The following is a 22,402-nucleotide window of genomic DNA, read 5'->3' as shown; positions in this document are numbered from 1 at the left end:
AAACCTAAATGCTGCAAATCTTTCTGCTAAACAATTAGTAATTAATAAATCTGATCAGTGTTTCACACGACAAAGAATGACAGCTTCATTTATTCTGAACTTCCATCAGTGCCGTTCAAAGTGTACTCTTACACGATGTTCATGTTCCTTAGCTTAGCTAGTTTGTTTAAGTGCATGGACACTGTCAAAACACAGCAAACAACTGATTGTTGGTTACATATTTAATAGCAGTGGCAATTTTAGACTCTTTTTAGGGGTGCTCAAGCAACAAAGTGATTTTTGATACTTTCAATATTTTCTTACACCCCTAAAAAACAATCAGTATAATATTAAACCCTCTAGAGTGAGGATATTGGTATCTTATGAAACTAGAAATCCATGGGTATCAACCATGTCACACTAGCTTGTCAGGAAGGAAACTAAATAACGCTCCAAAAAGTCAAAACTGACATGGCCATTTTCAAAGGGGTCCTTTGACCTCTGACCTCAAGATATGTGAATGAAAATGGGTTCTATGGGTACCTACGAGTCTCCCCTTTACAGACATGCCCACTTCATGATAATCACATGCAGTTTTTTTGCATACAGTATAAATGTGTTATGTTTTCTTATTCTAAAATGGTATATTTGAATATTTCTGCATGCTGAGGTCCCTCAACAGTCTTGGAATTGCATAAGTTGAGTGGAAAGCTGAGACTCCTGTGGATCCAAAGAATTGAATTGCCTGAATTTTGTGTTTTCCTTTACATAAATAAAGACATTTTCACCATAACTTGATGCAGAGAAAGGAGAAATTGGTGCACAAAAATTCACCAGAATGCAGGAAATGAAGCACTCAAAATTTCCCCCGACCCCCGCTAAATATGTGACCCCCTTTCCCCGCCCCAATGTTGGAACGAAACCTACGTCCTTGACTGTACACGTCACATTCTCATTAGGGGCTGAGTCCCCCCTAAAGGTTGGATCCTAGAATCGCCCCTGTTTAATAGATACAGATAGAGGTTGCTCATGATGGTGCAAAGTCTAAACGCCCTTGAACAGTGAAGCACTGTGTATTTGTACTGTGGAAACAACATATGTTTCATATAGTGTGCGTCGTTGGTGGCTGTGGGTGTTGGGTGCCGGGGAGCCCTGATCTAAAAAGAGTTTTTTCCTCCTTCCCTTCTCACCACTGCTGGGTATAGAAACAGAGCGTGGCAGCAAACAGCATATTCATTAACCCCGCTGCTTCTGTCAGACTCTTTAGCCTTGAACATTCTCCCTCACTGGTTTACCCCATCACATAAACTGTGCCTTCATCTGAGGCGTGTGAACGACACCCATGTACAACTCCATCTGGACGAGCGTTGATGCAACACATCTTAAGCTGACGGTCTAATATTTAAGATTTCAGAATGCGAAAGAGGGGAGGAGGAGGGATGGGGGGGATGAGGGGGTCCCTTTTTTCCCCTTTTTCTCTCTCCCTTTCTCCCTGTCTTTTTTCTCTCTCCTGGCCTTCTTGCTGCAGCTGACAAAACTCATACTGAGACGCTCCCCTTCAGGCGGCTCTCTGTATCAAAGTGTAGCTCCTCATCCTTCACAGGTCTGAAGCCATGGATGGATATGTTTTTAACAGGGGTCTGTCTGCGAGGCACTTTAGTCATCCTGAGCAGCGCAGAAAACAACAGAGTAATCCTAAGCGCCGAGGTGAGGATGAGAGGGAGACGGGGCCAACAGCTCCGTCCTGATCTGCTGGAGCCGCTGCTGCTACACGCTGCCAGCTCTACGTGGCAATTCATCCCCCAATCCTGTGTCCAGACAGCCCGTTTGAGCTTCAAAATAATGATCCGACCTGATCGCCCACCGGCAAGGCAACATCTCGGGGAAGGACGGAGGGAGGGAGAGACAGAGAAAGAGAAGGAGAGGAAGAAAATGATGGAAAGTGTCACTATGAGGGAGTCGGAGGGCTGATAAAGACGTATGTTCTGGACAAAAAAAGCCACACAAGTAGAGGTTCACAGGTTGTTGATTAAACAGGCAACCCATGAAAAATCCATCCGATTCTCATCTAATATACAGCGCCCGCAAAAAAAATGAAAACATGAGCTCTTACCTGTTATTTTTTAGCATTTTAATACCTAAAGAAACAATTGATTTAAAGTGCAATACAAAAGCCTGAGTAACTCTTAACGGTTTAAAGCCATGCCCTCAATATGACTGAGCATTGCTTACACTCTTGTGATTAATTGTAGTTTGAATAATGAGACGAGGGAGGGTATTAATAGTGAATATTTTGTTCCACTGATGTAGGCTGAAAATGTTCTTTTCCTATTCTGCTCAGACTTTCACATTGATTTAGCAAAACACACAGCGCCGTGGCTGCCAGCAGCAGAACAGACCCGGCCCTCGGGCGACGGCAAGCCTGATTGTGTTCAGATAAGGACATGCTCAATTCCGCCTCGCACTATTTGCATTTTTTTTTCTCCTTCCCCGGCGTCACGCAAATTGAAAGGTATGCAGATCAACGCGGGCTTATGCGAGGGGATCATAATGAGTTGAAACAATGAAGTCCAATGCATTCTCTTCAACCGAGGCGCCTGATTGGACTGTCAAGACTTCACAGCGAGGGAGGGAAAAGCATGAATAAGAAAGGGAGAAAACTAATCGGCACTGAGTCAGGCCGTCATTTGCTGAAAATATGCGCTGCTTTCATGCCATGTTCTGTTGTCTGAGGTTTGGCTCTCGTTCAGACTCTCCGTGAGGCCTGAAGAGTTCGCCCCTGGCTCTGAACGGCTCGGCCTCGCCTTGTTCCCTTGTAGAGAATGATGAACAAGCGCCAGCCCGGTAGAAAGGTCACGCGAGTTAAGGTGGAGTAGAAGTGAAGAGTAGAATGCACCTAGGAAACAGTATCACTGAATAAAAACCTTGAACAGAAAGGAGCTGTGGGCAGAATATATAATCATTCTGACAAAGCCACATATGGTTGTAGAGTGAGACTAACTTGCTTGTAATGCAACCAGTTTGGTTTAAAGCTGCACTAATCAGTATTTTCATATCAACAATGGATTAACTGGCTGTTTTACGGACGCAACTTTACTGTTTTGGTTTACTCTCTCGGCTGTCATCAACCTCATTTTCAGCAGCAGAAGGCGATTTCTTTCAGTAAAAAAGTACTGATAAACCACCTGAACGCTACCAGCCCAGAACCAAACGGCAGACAGACAACGTTAACGACTGGCGGGAGAATATAGCTGAGCATTTAGCTGCTAAAGTGTCAGATGTTTTTTCTCATGAAGTGGTGGAGACCAAACCAGAGCAAGAAGGAGGGCAAATATTGGACTTATGTTTGACAGAAGCGATCAGAAACACAACTTCAAGTAATGTTGCTCCATGTCGGATAAATAAGCAACACGTCATCTTCATACATGTCACTTTAACAGCTGCTAGCATTAAAAATATTACCATCTGACTCGGGGACAGAAACAGAAACTTAATGATCAACACAGCTCATATGAAATATACAAAACGTGTATATTTGTCTCACCAATGACCAATTGACTGGATTCACACGAGAATCGTGCGATCATGAAATCACGCAAAAATCAATGGTCGAGTCTAAAAGGTAGTCTATTCCACTAGTTGCGACAACTCTCACGAGACTCGCTGCCCTACAATTTATCGTAACCGTAACCATCACACATCTAGTGAGAGTTTTGCAACTTGTCAGGGTCATGTCTAGAAGGTAACGCACAAGTTCCGAAACTCTCGTGACATGGTTAATATTAGGAATCAACCTCAAATAGTTAAGATTAGGATAGGCTGTCAGGCAGCAAGTCTTACGAGAAGTTTTGCACGTTTTCGCAACTTGTGGGTTACCTTCAAAACACGACCCCATGTCAGGCTTCAAGTAAACCTAATGTGTTTGTGTCCAAACCACAGTGGTTCGGACCAATCAGCGTCCTGCGAGGAGCTACTGGCAGCTACGGGCGTGGCTTAGGTGGGTGTGACGCGACACAGAGAGGCGACTGTTCGTTCTAAACAACACTGAAGAGGTTATTAGTGTTCCGGCCTGAGAAAAAGAAACTTTCAGTTCATTTTGCAGCCACTAGGTGGAGCTGATTCTTTTTACTACAGGCTTTATTGCTTGTCCTTTGAACCCTGGTGGCCATCTCTGTTTTCCTTGCACTCCTGAGTAGAAAGCACATTGTGGAACTGTCTAGTCAGAGCATCTTCATCCATCTTCTTTGGAATAACTTTTAGAAGCATTGTCTGTAAGTACTGCTTTTATAAGATGCCCATATTTACAGCAATGTTTATATTTTGTGTGGATGGCTAGGTTAGACCATGTTTTTATGTGTTATGGACTATTCATTGTTCACCACCTGTCCTGTTAATGGCTTTCTGCAAACTATAGCCAGATATATTACATAGGCTTATGAGGCATATAATAGGCATGATGGAAATGTATATTAATGAGGCTTATCTTACTCTTTGTTGCCTTCATTTCAGTTTTACTCCATTCTCATACTGTCAATACTAAACGCTGGTGCGCAATAAATCCATCATTCATTGACTACAGTGTGTTGACGGAGTCATCCGTCTGTCTAGTTAAGGAAGGGGACTCTGATGAGGGCAGAACAGTTAGCGTAAGTGCAATAGCATCAGTTATATCAGAACTGGAGAGTATTTCTTCATTGACAGAAGAGCAAAGAACGGTACTGAAGGCTTTTCTCGATGGAAAAGATGTTTTCGCTCTTCTCCCGACTGGCTTCAGAAAAGGTTCATCCAATCACCTGCCAAGTATTTTTTGAAAGCGCCTGCCTTTTGCAGTACAGCACACCTTAGAGGGTGTAAAGCATTATTTGATACCAAGCCGGACAGAACTTGGTTTGTTGCCATGTGCTTTGGATCATTTAATAATGTACGATAACGGGCATAATATACTGCATATGCATTATATACTCTTCAAATAGAGTTCTTCCATGCAGACGCTATAAAGAAGGAAGGAAGGAGCCAGGTCCGTGCAGCCCCGGTAGTCTAATACAGGCCGAAGCAGATTCAATGGCCCACAAAGATTAAAGTGTGTGTGGTCTACATTGGCGCAGAGCGTATACTAGCATGTATTAAACTGCAACCAACAGGCCACCGCTCTCCCAGAAGCGAGTCCTTGACTGTCAGCGAGACTTCCTGTCTGAGTGGGAGCCGGTCATCAGAGCGCGGGGGAAACAGAGGGGCGTACAGGCTATTTCACCTGGGCTCACCTCTATAGAAAGCACTCTGAGTGAAAAACAACAGCTCAGGGCTTTGGCACACACATCGCCGGGCCATGCTCCAGTTAGCCAGTTAGCATTTTACCTCTCCACCAACTGTAAACTCCAACTGAGTCTGTTCCATATCTCTTTTTTTCCCCCCTAATTACTGCTTATGCTTAGATTACAGGTAATTAATGTGTTGAAGGGGAGGAAGCTCTGTTGTGGTATCAGGTCTTATTTTGAAAATATGCAACCCTCTGAGAGGGCGATAAAAATTAATAGATTCATATTAACATATTCACACTTTAGTATCTTGTATAATAAAAATGTGGAATTTCACACTATACGACTACGTGTCTGGGCAGATGGATTTACACTCAAGCTTCTTTTTCCATGTTGTTGTGTTTTGTTCAAACTGATGGTGCAGACAAGTACAAACAATACAGTATGTGGTGGTGCGGATATATACCTTGAAGTCATCTGGAAGGAGCAATTTGCTGGTCCTGAGGAAACTGAGAATGTAGCGGAATATCTCGCCGTCCCGATCTATGAAGTAGTGCTGCTTCAAGCTGTCCAACACGATGGGCTCGGTGCCATTGAACAGACGACTGATTCTGAAAATTGAAATACACAAACACACGCGCACACAGGCAGCCGCACACACACAAACACACACACATAATGGAATGAGCCAGCCAGCTCCCTTCAAATGCATGAAACAATTACCCTCCATTTATTTTTCAATTTTATTAGCACTAAGCTTGAAATGCATTAGCATCCCAGGTTGAAACAAGGGGCTTAAGGCACCGTTCCTCCATTCCAGACTTGTTTGAAGTGTCCCTTCTGCGGAGAGATTACAACAACACACACGCTCGCTGCTTGTACTTACAGAAATTAATAGCATGAATGTGGCATTACAGCTCTATTATTCCATCTGTCAGAGGGGTGGAAATGAAACAGCGGTAAGAAATGGTGGAGGTCCACATACTAATGTGAGGAGGACATCTGGGGAAAGATATTTGACTCGACTTTGTTGTGAATGTGAGAGGGATTTGGACAGCTGCACCCCAACTGTATGTCATACTGTCTGGACTTAATTAATCTTTCACACGCTCTGTATTCTGTTTGTATTAAACACAATCTCACTACATGATCCGGTCGATATAATGACATGAATGCATGAGGACAAAGTGATTAATGCCACTTTAAAACTATATTTAAATTCCTATTTAATCTGTAGCGATCCATAATCTAATTCTAAACTCAACAAGTCAACATATCGGCCTTTAAAAATGTGCATTTGTTGTGAGGGAAACATGACCCTACATCATATGTCATCACAGAAAATCTGTTGCATTTTCACTTCTTAGGGATGCACAACTTTTTCGGTCCTGATACTTTAGCTTGGGTATCGGCTGATACCGAGTACCGATCGATACCAGTGTTTAATTAATAAGCCGTATGCCTCACTGTGTGGGAGAGACTAGGATCGTTCTTTTATATGTAAGGAAACATCAGTCGATTTATTATTAAAATAATAAATCGTACACCAGAAACTTGGTAAAAAATCTTCAAATTAACAAGAATTATAATTCAAGTCAAAACATTTTTAATGCAGCAACAAAAACATGAATTAAAATTCCAGTATATACAGTAGTATATAAACATAGAACTGACTTAAAAGAATGGCCCCATTGTCACCGATACCCGATCCAGCTATTTGAGTCAGTATCGGTCCAATATCCAATATCAGTATCAGTATCGGTGCATCCCTAGTTCTTCTCTCGTTTGTATAAATTGGGCTGAATTAGACAAGTTATTTGATTCACATTTAAAGACAAAGAAAAGATTGAAAAAAACATCTAAAAGAGAAAAAAAGAGCTGAAATAATGAAAATAACATTACCAGAAATTACATCAATAATGTTTTCCTATTAGGAAACACATTCATTAATTAAAAACACAGTAATTAAACAGCTTTTACCAAATATTGTCGAGACTTTGGTGTAATATTAGGACACTTGTTGCTGTTAACCTCTTCCTTCCACTAGTGTACTGCAAGATTAAGGGCTCAGTTGAACTAGTTGGCTACAGGGGCTCATCAAGGCAAAGAGTGGAAATTGCTGTTATGTTTAAACTTTCATCACACCGCATTGGCGCCGTGCCTCGAGATACCCTTGGACAGATATTCATTTCCCCCCTTGTCTTTGTGTGGTTTTCCTGCCGCTTACCTGCAGCTCCCTCTAATAATCTCATCTGGGCACATCTCCTCTATCTATTTGTTCATTTCCATATGCTAAAATACCCCTATTCAATAATTTAAAATAGTTGTTTAGCGTCTCTACAAGTGTTTGTAAAAGTTTTACGTTCCCAAAGCTTAAATTTATGTAACTCTGAAGTGCAAAAATTAGCTTTAATTTCGTGAGTCATTTGGAAACGGCACAGAAACCTGGAGTGCCTTTGCAGTGTAAATACGTCGTAATAGTGATTTACACAAGAAATCTGTTGCGCGTAACCTCCTTAACGGTTTCACTGCACATTTCCCTCGTTCTTTCTGAGAAACAGCTCTTGGCGGGGCGCTGCGTTGCTCTTATTATCATCATTTTGATGTAATCGGCTCTTTAATCACAGTAACAGCTTCTAGGTCGGCTGACAGAGTTGTATGACAATATGGAAATCGCCAAAACCTATTTGCAAACCAATACACACGTATGCCCGGCGCTGCCTGAGAACTGGTATTGTCAAACTCTATTACAAGACACTGGAAGGGAGCCGCGGTGGGAATGTCAATGAACAAACAGCAAGGCTGGACTCATTTCACTGAATTTACAATTACGAGCCTCTACTTTGTAAAAGTGTACGAGCTCGTATTTAACGATTCTATCAGGTATCTCCTGACCCCGATGTGTCGGCTCAACGCGCCAAAGCTATCACGTCAAATTTCTTTTTCTTTGACTTGACTGTGTGAAGAAGCAGAGCAAAGATGGTTCTCCCTCCCTCCCTCCTCTCTCTCCTCTCCTGCCATCCCTTCTCTCTTTCACTCTTTCTTTCTCTCCTTCCGTCTCCATCCTTCTCCCTTACTCGCTTTCTCTCTGGAAATCGATGCAAAATGCTTTATAAAAAACCAATACTCATCTCCCTGTTTCGCCCGAGGTGTTCCTTTCTCATATGGTCTTGCAATTCTTCCAGCTAGAATTTCACCATACCCCTCCAGGCTAACTCTGTTTTTCATCTCCACTTTTTTAAAAAGCAATTAAAATGCTGCCTGTTTTTCTTTTTCTTTCCCTCTCTCTTCTACTCCCTTCACTCTCTCTCTCTCTCTCTCTCTCTCTCTCTCTCTCTTTCTCTGTTGGTCTCCTCATCTTTTCCCTTTCAGTTAAATCCCTGAATTGGACAGGAGGGGGGTGTTTTTAACAGGTAGGGAGAGAGAAAAGGGTGTGGGGGGGGGGGGGGGGGGGGGGCATACATAGAGAAATTAAGAGAGAAGATACACAAACAGACAGGCCATAAGACAAGCAGAAAGAAGAGAAGGAAAGGTGAAGATGGGGGAAAACTAGACAAAGAAATCAGAAGAGGAAGAGGCAGAGAAACAAACAGAATACGAGAGGAAGACAGAGAGAGATGGAGAGAGTGGGAGAAAAAAACTCCATAGAAATAGAGAGAGAAAGAGTCAGGGAGAGAGGGAGGGAGGTTGTGGGTGTGGGAGGTTATCAAGGACAGGAACAGCTCAGATCTCCCACCCCAGCGGTGCCAAGTGAGGGCAGGCAGCGGGGCAGTAGGTGGGCAATATCTGGCAGGATCCTCGCCGCAGCGAGCTACAGCCGGCCAGCGGCTCCGAGCTGCCAGAGACAATGTCTGCAGGAGGTGGGAGGGGGGACGCAGGCAGCGCAGGTACCACTGACTCTACAAGAACAGATGCTATCTGTAACACTAATGGACGCCTAATAAATGCAAGACACCCAGCAGCTTCCTGCAAAGTGAAACAAACACACCCAGGGATGACGGCGAGCGTGTCCAGCCTGACATCAAGGGGCTGCCCACGATAGATTCTGAGAGTAGGGAAGTTAAAAACCAGATTGCTTACTGAGCCTTGCTCTGATTCGCTGAGTTCTGCTTAAAGACACTGTGACGGTTCTCAGAAAGCTCTCCCAAAGGGTGTGTGACAAAAGTATCAAAACAAGGAATTAGGGCTGTCAAAGTTAACATGATAATAACTCGTTTACGCAAATTTGTTTTAACGCCACTAAATTCTTTAACGCATGAACACAACTTGCGTTTTTTTTAATGTTGTAGCGGGCTCAGTTTTAAAGCCCGAAGATGCTGGCATCATATGAAACTAGAAAAACCTAAGAAATCCACTGGTACCAGTTAGTATACTAGCTTGTCGAAGGAGGCTAAATAAAGCTCCAAACTTACACTAAATTTCCTAGATTGAGGTCAGAGGTCAAGAGACGACTTGACCTCTGACCTCAATTGATGATAATCACATTCAGTTTTGGGGCAAGTCATAGTCAAGTCAGCACACTGACACACTGACAGCTGTTGTTGCCTGTTGGACTTGAATTTGCCATGTTATGATTTCAGCATATTTTTTATGCTAAATGCAGTACTTGTGAGGGTTTCTGGAATTTATTTGTGATTGTTTTGTGTTGTTTATTGATTTCCAATAATAAATATATGCATACATTTGCATAAAGCAAGCATATTTTCCCACTCCCATGTTGATAACAGAATTAAATACTTGACAAATCTCCCTTTAAGGTACATTTTAAACAGATAAAATGTGTGATTATTTAGCAATTAATTATGGACAATCATGCAATTAATCACAATTAAATATTTTAATCAATTGACAGCCCTACAAGGAATACATATTTAAATGTGCTGATTATGACTTAATGTAACTTGTAATACCTTTACACATTTCTACATTTCAATACTAAAAAAGCAAAAGCAACAGAAATCTTCTTACATCCTTCTCTGGGAATAAATATATTTCTGTTGCTCAATATTTGCCCATGATGTGCATGTTTTGAGATTGCACTTACATTGATAACTGTCACTGACTCTCATACTCTTATACAATATGTGTTGCTAATAATCACGGTGTTTATCTGCGGCTCGTGAAAACATTTTATCTGTTATTTTGGAGCCACATCATAACTCGACTGTTTCCTGCGCAAAGAGCAACAATTAATTCTCATTATTATTTCATGTCAAGTGATTAAAACTAAAAGTCTTATCAAACAGCTCATTTTACTTCAGATCACGGCGATGTGTTAGTGCCATGTAGCCTCTTTAAAAAAGCAAAAAATCACTTGAGGCCTAATGAAATGGAATAAAAATGAAAGGAAATACAGCAAATGCGAAGTGTAAATGATGAGATATTGTTTGCTGTGTTAATTATGGTGACTTCGAGCCTGAGAAAAACAGCGAGCTACAGAGGAGCACTAAAAGAGCAGTACAGATCTAGACTCGTCTTCAAAGAAAAAAAAAATGTCCAGTGATCCTTTCAAAATAGTTTCCTCGACTCTGGAACATTTCCCCCTTAATTTCCTCAGCTTCTGTTCAAGTGACTGCTGGAGACCATCCTCTCTGAGAGCTACACAGAGTGTGCATCAATGTTTCATGACCCCTGTCCCTTAATATGGCCCGCACAGAAGAAGATGAATAACCGCACATTAGTTACTAGACTAACTTTCTCTTGGCATGCTACATTATTTAGGGGCCAATCTATTAAAAGTAATCATCAACTTTAAACTCTTTAACCCCGCTCAAGGCGTCACAGTTTCAGTTTTTGTGCCCTAGCTGCTCGACCGGACGTGACCGAACGACGCAGCGTATGTATGCAGCTATGCCAGTGTAATTGTTTTGCTTTCTGCTGTCAGCCATTATCCTAATTCACACAAAAGGGCCCCTCCTTCCACTGGCTCCAGTGGAAAGTGGAGCCCCGAGGCCAACTGTACACTGAGGAGGCTGGGAGAGAGAAACAGTGAGTGTATGCATGTGTGTGTGTGTGTGTGTGTGATCCAGAGTGAGAAAGACACAGAAAGAGACACAGAGAGAGAGAGAGCAAAGGAGCATGTGTGAAAAAGAGAGAGAGGAAAGAGCACTCCAACCAACACTCACACTGGTATCCGGTCTTTACTCTCACTGTGAAAACACTGTTTGGGTGCTCTGACATGACTCTGCCCTGTGTGTGTGTCTCCCCCTATGAATAACTTCTTTGTAACGTGGAAAAGCTGCACCGAAAAATAAAGAAACACAAATAAAAATGTAAAAGAAAAATAGAGCTGCTTTCTAACAACTACCTGAGATGTGCTCCTTTTAAAGCAAATGAATATTCACTGTTTTGCTCCAACAGCTTCAAAATCATCCGGATCAGAATAACATTAACACATTTGATTAAAATAAACCTCTTGTCTTGTGGCCCCTGGATAAACCCGATATAACACCGACAACAGTGCTTTAATAACAAAAACTCTCATCTTTATTTTTCATGTTACACGTCAGGAATAAAAGGGGGAGTTGTCAGGGGTTTCCTGTCTATGAATATCAAGACGTTATCACCAAGGGATTATGTTTCCTGTATCCAATTTTTGCAGATTTTCTAACAACCTGGCGAGTGTTTACCTTGGCCCACATGGGACTCTGCCAGCTGATGCTGAATTGAATACTGTATAATGTAGTGAATGACATGCTGCATTAGAGGGGAAAGTAAAACATCCTATAGTTTTAAATGGAATGAATTCATACAGTGAGATATTGAATCATTAGTGTTGTGTGTTTCCTCTCAAAGCTACCTCCTCCGGTGGCGTCACCTTGTTTTGTGGATGGAGCTAAAAGCGTGAATAAAGTGGGAGGGTGGATTACACAATCTGAATCATCAGGACTAAGTCTTACAATGGAAGCGCATCAAAAATAAATAAAAAAAGGCCTGTTTGCTTTATGAGAGAACCAGATGCCTGATGAGAGCCGGAGTTCCTTTCTTTTCCAAATATTCAGTGAATAGAGTCGCTCTTTTTTAGGTGTTGACATCTCAAAGTTTGACTGCGATATAAGCCACGTTCTAGGTTATTTAAAGAATTATAAAAATGATTATGTTGTCTCACAATATTTAGTATACTGTATGAAAGTCATGTATCGTATATCTTGAAAATAAGCCCTGTGTTTGAACACAAATAATGACTATAAAGAAGATCTGATGCTGGTTCTAAAATAGTGAAGAAAATCAATATGTAACAGCCAATGAGCTCAATTTTAATCAGATTTGAAGCTGCTCCACATCAGCTTTGATGACAATCACCCGGACATTTACGTCATTGGTTTTCCTCCAAGGATTTCTAAAATCACCCTGATCTACTAGCCAAAAATCAGGACTGGGAAAAGAGGAAGTACATGCAGAAATGTCTGTGTGGTGTGTAAATTCACCACCATTCAAATCACAATTAAAACGTGTGAAAGCCCTTGCCAGCTCGACAGCAGCTGGATTTCTCCAAACACAGCTACCGTGTGAAAGGAGATAAAAATAAAAGCCTCGGAGGTATTTATTAAACAATTAAAATAATCACGACTAAAACAAACAAAAGCAATCAAATTCATCATTTTAAAAGCCACGAGAGTTTAGAAAATAATGAAGGGGAAGGGAATGGTTTGCAAAGATATTAAAGTGGGAGCTTCTGAGGGCAATTATTGTATATAGTAGCCTATATGGAAGTTGCAGTGCAGTTGTCCTGATGCCAGTCAGCCAAATGACTTGTTAACAGCATAAATCCAATTAGATTTAATTAAGACAAACACCAGTCAAACAATTTAATAATTGCTTTAAATGACTGAAATGCAAAAATGAAGCTGTTAAATAGAGATGTAAACGGATTGAAATCTACTTGAGAAATATAATGGAAAATTACATTGTATGTAATTATGTCTCTTAATGCAACAGTGGAAAGTTACTGTTTGTGTACTAAAAAGTACTGAGTGTTTACTTTTACTGGGACACTGTCTGAGTAAAACAACTCCTTATCTGTGTTAAACAACTCCGTTTCTCACAGTCCCTGTTGTAGATTTCAATATAATCACATTCCTGCAGTGCACTCTTCTGCATGCAGACTTTGTGTGACTCTGTATATAACCAGTGCCTCTTCTTGCAAGAATAAAATACAACAAAGACATTTCATCAGTTTGAAATCCTTATTTTCAACGTTCATTAGGACTCATCTTGGAATATTGACAGAATTTCCATTACAGGATTTAATTATAGGAAAGGATTGCCAGAATAAAAAACTTCAAATACTATAAATTCATGATGGTGTCACATTTAAAACAAAAGCAACAAGATGCACTCTTCAATGTACAAATATTCCCCTTAATAATGATAAATATAAATGAATAAACTAACTCCAGAATTAGGAAAGGATTGTCAGAATAAGAAACTTCAAATGCCATAAATTCATGATTGTGTCACATTTAAAACAAAAAGCAAATGTGCCAATATTCCCTTAATAATGATAAATATAAATGAATAAACTAACTCTGCAGCCATGAGAAAGCATGCAGGGTGGTGTCTCCTTACCTTGAGTCTGGGTACTTGGTGAGGGTGGCCAGGCTGCTGGTGTACATGTGTCCCCCCACATCGATGTGCACAGGGGCGTTGGATTTGGTCAGCTGAGCCGGCAGAGGAATCCCCTGAGTGGCCAGAGGAGAGACCGGGGACCGGGTCAGAGACAGCCGAGACATGCTTCTTCCCTCCTGAAAGCAAGTGTACAGAAAAGCCATGGGAGTATAGAGGTAAAGCTAAAAAAAAAAAAACACTAACAACAACACAGTGCTCTTCTACACCACCGAGGAGCAGATAGTATCCTCTCTGCTGAATGGTATCAGATCACTTCCATGTCTGTCTGGTCGCATATTTAGCCTGGAAATTATTGCCACCGCTCTAATTAAGTATGTTTGCATCTTTTCATGCAGCACCGGAGGCTAGGATAGGAGGATGCTTATTAGAGAGAACCAGAGAGAGAGAGAGAGAGAGAGAGAGAAAGAGATGGACAGATAGAAAGACAGAGAGAGAGAAAGAGAGAGGGAGGAATGCTAGGTGTCAGCCTCCAGGGGAATAAAACAAACTGCTGCTGCAATATTCTAATTAAAGGTCGCCTTATGTGTTAGACGTGATGCGCCCAGACACACCAACCACCAATCTGAGAGCAGGGAAAACACGGTGGAGAGGGAGGGAGGAGGGGTAGGGGGCAACTTTCTTCTTCTTGGCACACACATGCATTCAAAACAAAAGAAGATTAACTGATACTTGTATGGCACATGCATGAGAAATAAACTTCCCATGCGTAAAAACGCATGGAAAGCATCACCATGCTGTCCACATTAGCAGCTCGAACCATGAAGTATTCTACTCCATATATGACTCAGTGTCAGAGGGATAGTGTTTGAAATAATTCTATGATATAATAAAAAAAAAAATATGCATTCAAAACAAAAGAGGATTCGATACTTATGTGGCACATGCATGAGAAATAAACTTCACATGCGTAAAAACGCATGGAGAGCATCACCCTGCTGTCAACATTAACAGGTCGAACCATGAAGTATTCTACTCCATGTTTGACTCAGTGTCAGAAGGATAGTGTTTGAAATAATTCAACGATATAATAATAATAAAAAACACACTATCTACAGGCCAGCTCAATAAGTTGTGGAGGCGCACATTTTGGAGAGCTGACCTGAGAGCAGACTCTGGTGCGCTCCGAGGTCAGCAGCTGACTTTGATTGGCTGCTAAAATGTTTGATAAAAATATTTTTAATTCACTTCTTGGACATGCAGCCATCAGATTCCTCCACTGAGGAGGCGTTTATGTCCAACTTACTGGCGCGTAATTTGTTTGGCCAACAGCTTGCATCATGTAAACCACCTACAGTAACCTCACACCGGCCACATTTTAATGGGACTCCTGCCTGCTAGAAAGTCACGGTGTAAATCATAGGAAGGGAGCACAGACAGAGTGGCTGAGATTATATGCTGCTCTAAAACTATTTAGACTATTTATTGTGATGCGATCACTGACTAAAGGTTATCATTACTCATCTGTTGTTGCCCTGCAGGCTCTGGTTGAAATGCAGACCTCCTGACGCAATTTACAACCAAACTTTAATACTTGGAGCTCCACAGTACAGCTACTGTAGTTGGGGTTTAACTAGATTGAGATAATATCATTGCACCCTCCAGTAAATCAGCACAATTGATCAGTCAGTTGTTGCACATACAGGGCTGTTCTAGAAGGACTGGTGAACTGGAGGAAGTTGTGAAAGGCCAGATCAGCCCGTCGGCTCTGAGAGAGAGGAGCCTCTGGGCAATAAATGAGACTGGAGCTTTTTCTTCCTTTTTTTTTCTCAGGGTGTCGCCCGGTTTACAGCAGTATCATGTTCGTTTAATACGATTACAGGAGGACGGGATTACATTTCAAATCCCAGGAAAAAGGGGGGAAAAAACTTGGAAAGACTTAAGAAGTTTTGGATACTGGGCTGTCCCACTGACAAAGTCTCTCTCTCTACCTCTTTCTCTCTCTCTCTCTGTCTCTACCTCTCTCTCTCTAACCAATCAATTAACCAATTAAATTACAATATACGTGGATACAGGGGACAAATGGAAAGAAATAGACCCATAAATAGATCTCTTTGCTCTCCAAATCAATCACAATTTCAATCATGTCTACATTTTCTCTCTCACTATCTTAATCACTCTCTCTCTATATATATCTCCCCTACATACACTCAAACACACGCACGTACACACACACACACCATACATGTATGATGATAAATTCCTCCACGAAATCACAGCAGCCTTAAAGGCATCAACTTTCCCCCTCAGAGCTGCTGCCTCCTTCCAATGACCCTGTTCGAGCGTCGTGGCCAATTTCACACCTCTGACATCCACATCAAAATAATCCCGATACCCCACCATTCATTTAAATATAACCACGAGACGGACACGAACGAGGAACAATCCGGTACAACATCCCATCACGAACACCATAATATATAAACCTGCATGTGCGCTCTGCCTTTAATTCTAGCAAATGCTCAACATGGCGTCTTTATTCACTGCTGTACAATTAAAAAGCATAATCCCGACACGTGTAATCCATCAACCCACAAGCTTGATGAAAAAAAAAAACGTGTTAACTGTGAAGAAAAAGAAGGACAAGCTCTTTATAGTATCCACCAGTGCTACTCTTCTTCTATACTAGCAGCAGTTCGGGCTACACTCTCCAGACTATAATAAACCTGCCCTGTTGTGCGTAAAAACATTGGATTGTGTAATATGAAATGTTCCAACCCTACCGTTTCAAACATTGTAGGGAGTCCAGAGGAAATCGGTCCAAGCTGCTGTCCGCGTAATAATTTTCAAATATATTCTCCAAATAGCCCCCTGAGTTTGTGGTACAAGCATCCAGCTCCAGCACGATCCTATATAGCTATACTGCCGCACGGTATAAAAAAAACTCAAGTCTTTGCTCCGTATCCAACACAAAACTGCCTTTTTTATAACACACACTATATAGCTGTGTGGTCTGGATGGACTGCTTTGCTAAAAGAGTCTCTGTGGCTTTAAAAAGGCTCTATCTATCTATCACACCACACGGCTGGCTTCGACTTCGACCTGTCCTGTCCTCACCAAAGCTTCTTCTTTGTAAACCAAAGCGCACAGGAAGCGTCCTTCTTACCTTGTACATTAGATGAGATGATCTCCTTCCTCTCTTCTTCTTCTGTGCTCTTATTTGTGGATACGCGTAAAAAAAATGGAATTTGGAATTTGGAATTTGGAATTTGGAATCCTGCTTCGTGTTCCAGCTTCTTCTTTTTTTTCCTCTTTTGCCTAAAAATGAAAACTGCCCCTGTCTGTGGTTTGTTATGAGAAGAAGAAGAAGAAAAGCCAATAATCCGTCTCTAAATAACAGAGCAGAGCTGGAAAAAAAGAGTATTGTTGCTCCGGGCAGCCTGAGCGCCTCTGGGCCATGCAGCAGGGATTAGGCTACAATTAGCTCAACTCCACTCTCTCACACAGGCAATTTTCTCAAGGAAAGAAAAAATACCCCCCCCCCCACTATTTCCCGAAATTATGACTGCACAGATATAATAACTTATCTATTTTTTCCCCGGCTATAAAGTAGACCGTTCCCTTTAGTGGTGTGAAGTTGTGATTTTAGATATAGGAGACCTATAACAGGCAACTAACTGTCGCTCAATAGATTTAGAGCAGCAAAAAGCAGATTTTAATCATTGTCACTCCGTCTGATGTAATAGTTCCCCAGGCACTTTCCAGCTAGTAGGCATACAATCCCATCTCCATCTCCATCTCCAGCCTGAATCTAAAGTTTAAAGCCAGGCGAGCTGCCATAGTCCTCCACTCTGTGCAACGCGCAATAAAAGGCGCAGTAACTTGTTGATAAAGTCCCAGTAGGAAAAATAATGTTGAAAATGAAGAGATATCCTTGAACCAATATCTTTCATGCGGTGATTTTCTCCTCTCTCTCTTTTCTCTCTCCCTCCCTCTCTCCTCTCTCTTGCCTTAATGTCTGGAGTTGTAACGCCAAATTGTCCTGCAGGCCATTAAAAATCAAATGACGTCTATGGACATGCATGCATGCTGCTGCAGAAAGCGCCCTCACAACCTGCCTGCAGCCAAATGCGCCATTTCAATTATAGCGCAGGGCTTAGATGGAGATATCTGCCCAGAACAACCCCCCTTCTCTCTCTCTCTCTTCACTCTAAAATGAAAGCAGACAGCCTGCAGACTTTTTTTTTTTTTTTTTGGAAAATAAGATTATTGTTATTTCTCAACATAAAGAAAGACACAATGCAGGTGATGAAGCGCAAAAGTGGTGCGCACATTTTTTTTTTGCACACCGAGAGAGAGTCAAAGCAGGTGCTCACACCAAAGGAGACGATTATTTATTTATTTGCATGTTTGTTTATTTGCGGGTAAATAACTGTGAATAATTGATGCAACATTGAGCCCAGTAATTACTCTGTACCAGCATCCTGAGAGAGAAGAGTGATAGGTCGTTTTCTTGATATTTGGCGCCAACCAGTGTAGGAACTTATTATTGGTCCACAGAAAAATCTCACTTTTTGGGAACCGTTTTTTATTTATTTATTTATTTATTTGCACATATATAAAACTTCACAAAATCCAGTCAATGAAAAAAAAAAACAAGAAATGTGTCAGGAAAGGTCAAGAAGCTACAGGCTTATACAAAGGACCTCCCCCCAACCCCAGGAGAAAAAAACAATAACAAAAAAGGAAGAAAGATCTTCACTAATTTTAAAAATACAACAAAAGTTAAAAACAACAACAAGAAGTACACAAAATGTGCTGAAAAACCTAACCAAACAGTGGAAAACAATCTAATAAAAACAATGAAATGCATGCATCAGTACAGAAGAAAAGAAAATGTATCTAAACATCAAAAGATAATATTCCCCCCTAAATGTGCTAAATTCATAAATTCCCAAGCTTAAGCTCTAATGACTTTTTAAATATTTTAATGAAAATAAACATTTGATTCATTATTTTGTCAACTGTGTTACAGACACATGTTGTGTCATATTAAACATGAACAAGGTACTACACATTTGATAACACATTTGTTTGAAAGTTTTTGAGTCTATTCCCCAGGGGTTCTAACGTTGTCTGTGTAACTGATTTGAAAATATGAATTTTGATCTTCGTAATGGGACATTTTATGGGATGCTCTCAGTAAGGATGAATATTTTTTCAACATAAATCCACATTACACTGAATTTAGAGTTATTCACCATCCTTATGTAAAACTTCCCTCTCTAAAGATATCCCCCATCTTTTTTTTGTTACAGTTTAGCCAACATTGAAAAAGATTTATGACACAAGAACCACACGTAACACAGTTGACAGACAAAGTAACACACTGTTGAGAATTTCCCAGTAAAATAACAGTAAAGAACTGGCAGCAGGGTTGCCTTTATGTTACTGTAAAATTAACATTATTATACTGTCTGTGTATACTATACATTATTTTTTGCCTAGATGAATAGACTTAGCAGGTTACAGACATAGGAATAGTCACACTAAATACAATTAAAGGCACTTGTTAGGAAAAAGGCTATAATAGACTTGTTGACACTTTTCCCAAAATGTATGTCTATAGCTGGCTACAAGCACAGAATGCAAACCAGAACAACATGTGAGTGAAGAACAGTAAAGCTAATTCACTGATTTTACAATCATGTACAATGTACAAGCCTCACATGTGCAGATCAGGTCCCAGAATTAAAAAAATACTGAATGAAACTGTTACTGATGATACTTTAGACAGTTGATCAGCAGTAAAGTGCTGTTTTTTAAGAATGCATTATAGTTCAGTTAAAGTAATTTAACAGGTTTTCTTTTGTGTTAACAGTAAAGCACTGTTTTTAGCAATAACAGGTTAATACTGTTGAAATCCTGATGTAAATTAACAGCAATTGTTTACAGTGCAGTCAACGGGACGCATTCGGAGAACAAGAGAAACCTTTCTTTAAGATAAAAACTTTATGTTGATTACACACATTTAAAACATTACAACATTAAAACTTTGACATAGTGTTTAGTTATGTGCTGGTGGTTTGACAGCAGGACTAGTGAGAGTGTGAGAACGCGTCTCTTGTTCCTTGGAGCGTTCCAAGTCTGCGTAATGAGACTCAGAGCCATCCCATCTCACCCTCTGGCACACATTTTGTTGTTTCCAGAGGTACAAACTGGAGGGGAAACTGGATATTTTTTTTCTCATTAAAGGAAACAAGCCCGGAGTTAGTTCAATTACATGAAGTATGCAGGGATGTTGTAAATTTAAAGATTTAAATAGCTTACAAAGTGGCCCCGGGCCCCATCAGTTAATTTCCTTAATTTATGGATTTTAGCGGAGTGTCTATGTCGAAGGGAAGAGAAGTAGGTCATCTGGAGGATTTGCATGCAAGCTTTGAGATTTCACCACAGATCCAAACATTTGCCCTCCTGGTGACCGGTACCAGTAGGTGGAAGGACACTCCCAAGCTTTAAAAAAAATAACAATTCTGTATCACTCACACAATGATTCAAAAACACTTTTCGTTTTCAGGGGAAATAAAATGCAGATCTGATTGTAATATTTGACCCAAGTAATGAGATTATTGATGTTTGGTCAGAGATAACAGCTCTGTTCTAGTTCTCCTTAAAGGATTGTTCCACTAAATTTACCCACAATTTCAAAATGTTTGCCTTTCTTAAACTATGGAAGTCAAATCAATATAGATTTTTACCTCAATTTGAGCTAATATGTTTAAGATACAATAAGAAATATTAAACAGGAACAACTGAAAATCAGTCACAATTTCAAAGTGTCCTTCAGACATTATATTATGTTAATGAGCTGTATGAATTAATGCATGACCCTTTAAGAATAATAACTTTGCCTGTAGGTTCAAAAAGCAGGTGCTATTAGTGGTGTTGCCTAAAGTGGCACAAAGGAGGACACCCATCTCTACCATAGGAGCTTTGTCCTTTTACCAGAGGATGATATATGACTTTTAAATCATTTCTAATACTGCATGAATTGCTCTCAACAGTGGTTCTCAAGCTTTTTTGTATCAGGGGCCTTTAAATTGATACAAATTAGGTCACAGGCCCTCATTTGATAAGATTTCGCTTTAGGGACCTCCGTCTGAAAAGGTTTTGGTTATATGATGAAATAAGAAATGAATAGTTGTCAACCACAGTCGAGGAGATCAGAATATACTCTCAGACTCTTACTCACAGCGGGCTCACTTCTTTAGTAAATTAAATAGTGAAAATAAACTATTCCCCATTTTTCTGGGGACCCCCTGGAACTCCTTCAAGGACTCCTGGTTGAGAAACTCTGAGTTACAGCATGTAGCAGCACTACATACTAGCTCTGAGGATAACCAATGTTCTACTAAGCAATCTTCAAAAATATCCCCTTGCCACAATGTACTTTGACAGATTGTGAAGTAATCTTTTCATACTACACACACGCTACGATATTAATTTGTCTCATTCATTCATTATAAACACAATTTAACACTTAATCAGATTTACAAGCAGTGATCTCTTGAACTAAATGTGTGCTTTTGTGTTTGTGTCCTTTGGGAAATACAGGTCAGGGTCCTACACTGTCTGAGAAATCAATACATTCTGCTTTTTCTACATGTATACATACATAACATAATGCTGTTCACATGAAGTTGGGACATAGTACCATCTGCTGGTTGACTGAATGATCACTGTATATGGACGCTCTCATATAGGTAGAGGTTGGTAGACGACTAGTTATGTCAGGGGTTAAAGGTTGAGTTCCCGCCTGGGGCAAAATGTTCTTAAAAACATCTATTTACCACTGCTTGTTAGTGGCACAAAACAGCACATTACCATTTTTGTGATGTTACTAAATATATAAATCATACTGTTTTATTCTAACCTTTGTGTGACACCCATTGGTTATCTGTTTCATAATCATATTCATGTTCTTTCTTAAACTCTCTCATTCAGGTGTTTTCCATTAAAGCCTTGAGGGCATCTGGCCGACATCCACATAACCCAGGTCACCTGCACACTGTACTTGTGCACTGAGGTGGAAACAGTAGACACAATACAGTCACATCCACCCTCCTAAATGCGGGCATTTTGCAAGAATCTCTTTCAAGCGTTTCACATCAGATCAACACTCCTGCTTCGCCCTCTGGCGTGTGGAGAAAGTTTGAAAAGAACATTCAGAACTTGCTTTTAGTAATCTGCATGCCTTGTGGAGCCCGGCTGCTGTCAATCGCTCCGCTCTTCCAGCCATTTGACATTCTGCTTGATGTCGGTGTGTGTCTGAGGTGCAGCAGCGACACTTATTGTTCGTTATTTCAGAGAGAGAGAGAGAGAGGGAGAGAGGGTAAGAGGGTGTCAGTTTATTAATAGAACGTGTGGGGTTGTGTTGCACACAAACACCTAACAAGCACAGCGCAGAATTCCCTCAAGTGCTTAATGCCAGCAATTAAGTTCCCGAAAAAGCTGAGCACAAAGAGAGTGTGTGTACTTTCTGTGTACTTCTGAGAGTTGCTGTTATGAGTCAATTCTCACTTTTACAGGTAAAACTGCAATGA

At 40.7% G+C, this 22,402-nt stretch overlaps 1 protein-coding gene across 2 annotated transcripts in view; it reads right to left on the bottom strand.

Moving 5' to 3' along the window:
- Nucleotides 1-18,377, bottom strand: part of LOC119478418 (BTB/POZ domain-containing protein kctd15) — a 33,210-nt gene extending 14,833 nt beyond the window's left edge. The window contains exons 1-3 of one of the 2 annotated variants that reach the window (XM_037753150.1): nt 16,966-18,377; nt 13,803-13,978; nt 5,701-5,845 (exon numbers count right to left, since the gene is read on the bottom strand). In XM_037753150.1, coding sequence (XP_037609078.1) covers nt 5,701-5,845; nt 13,803-13,978; nt 16,966-16,974 — 330 coding nt within the window. In that variant the 5' untranslated portion in view covers nt 16,975-18,377. Of the gene's footprint in view, nt 1-5,700; nt 5,846-13,802; nt 13,979-16,582; nt 16,914-16,965 lie in introns of those variants that run through there. The other variant, XM_037753141.1, reaches the window with a different exon arrangement.
- Between the last annotated feature and the right edge of the window lie 4,025 nt (nt 18,378-22,402).

The sequence above is a fragment of the Sebastes umbrosus genome, chromosome 2, assembly GCF_015220745.1.
Source record: "Sebastes umbrosus isolate fSebUmb1 chromosome 2, fSebUmb1.pri, whole genome shotgun sequence".
In the NCBI taxonomy this organism is placed as follows: Eukaryota; Metazoa; Chordata; class Actinopteri; order Perciformes; family Sebastidae; genus Sebastes; species Sebastes umbrosus.
This window is presented reverse-complemented; position numbering and strand designations above follow the sequence as displayed.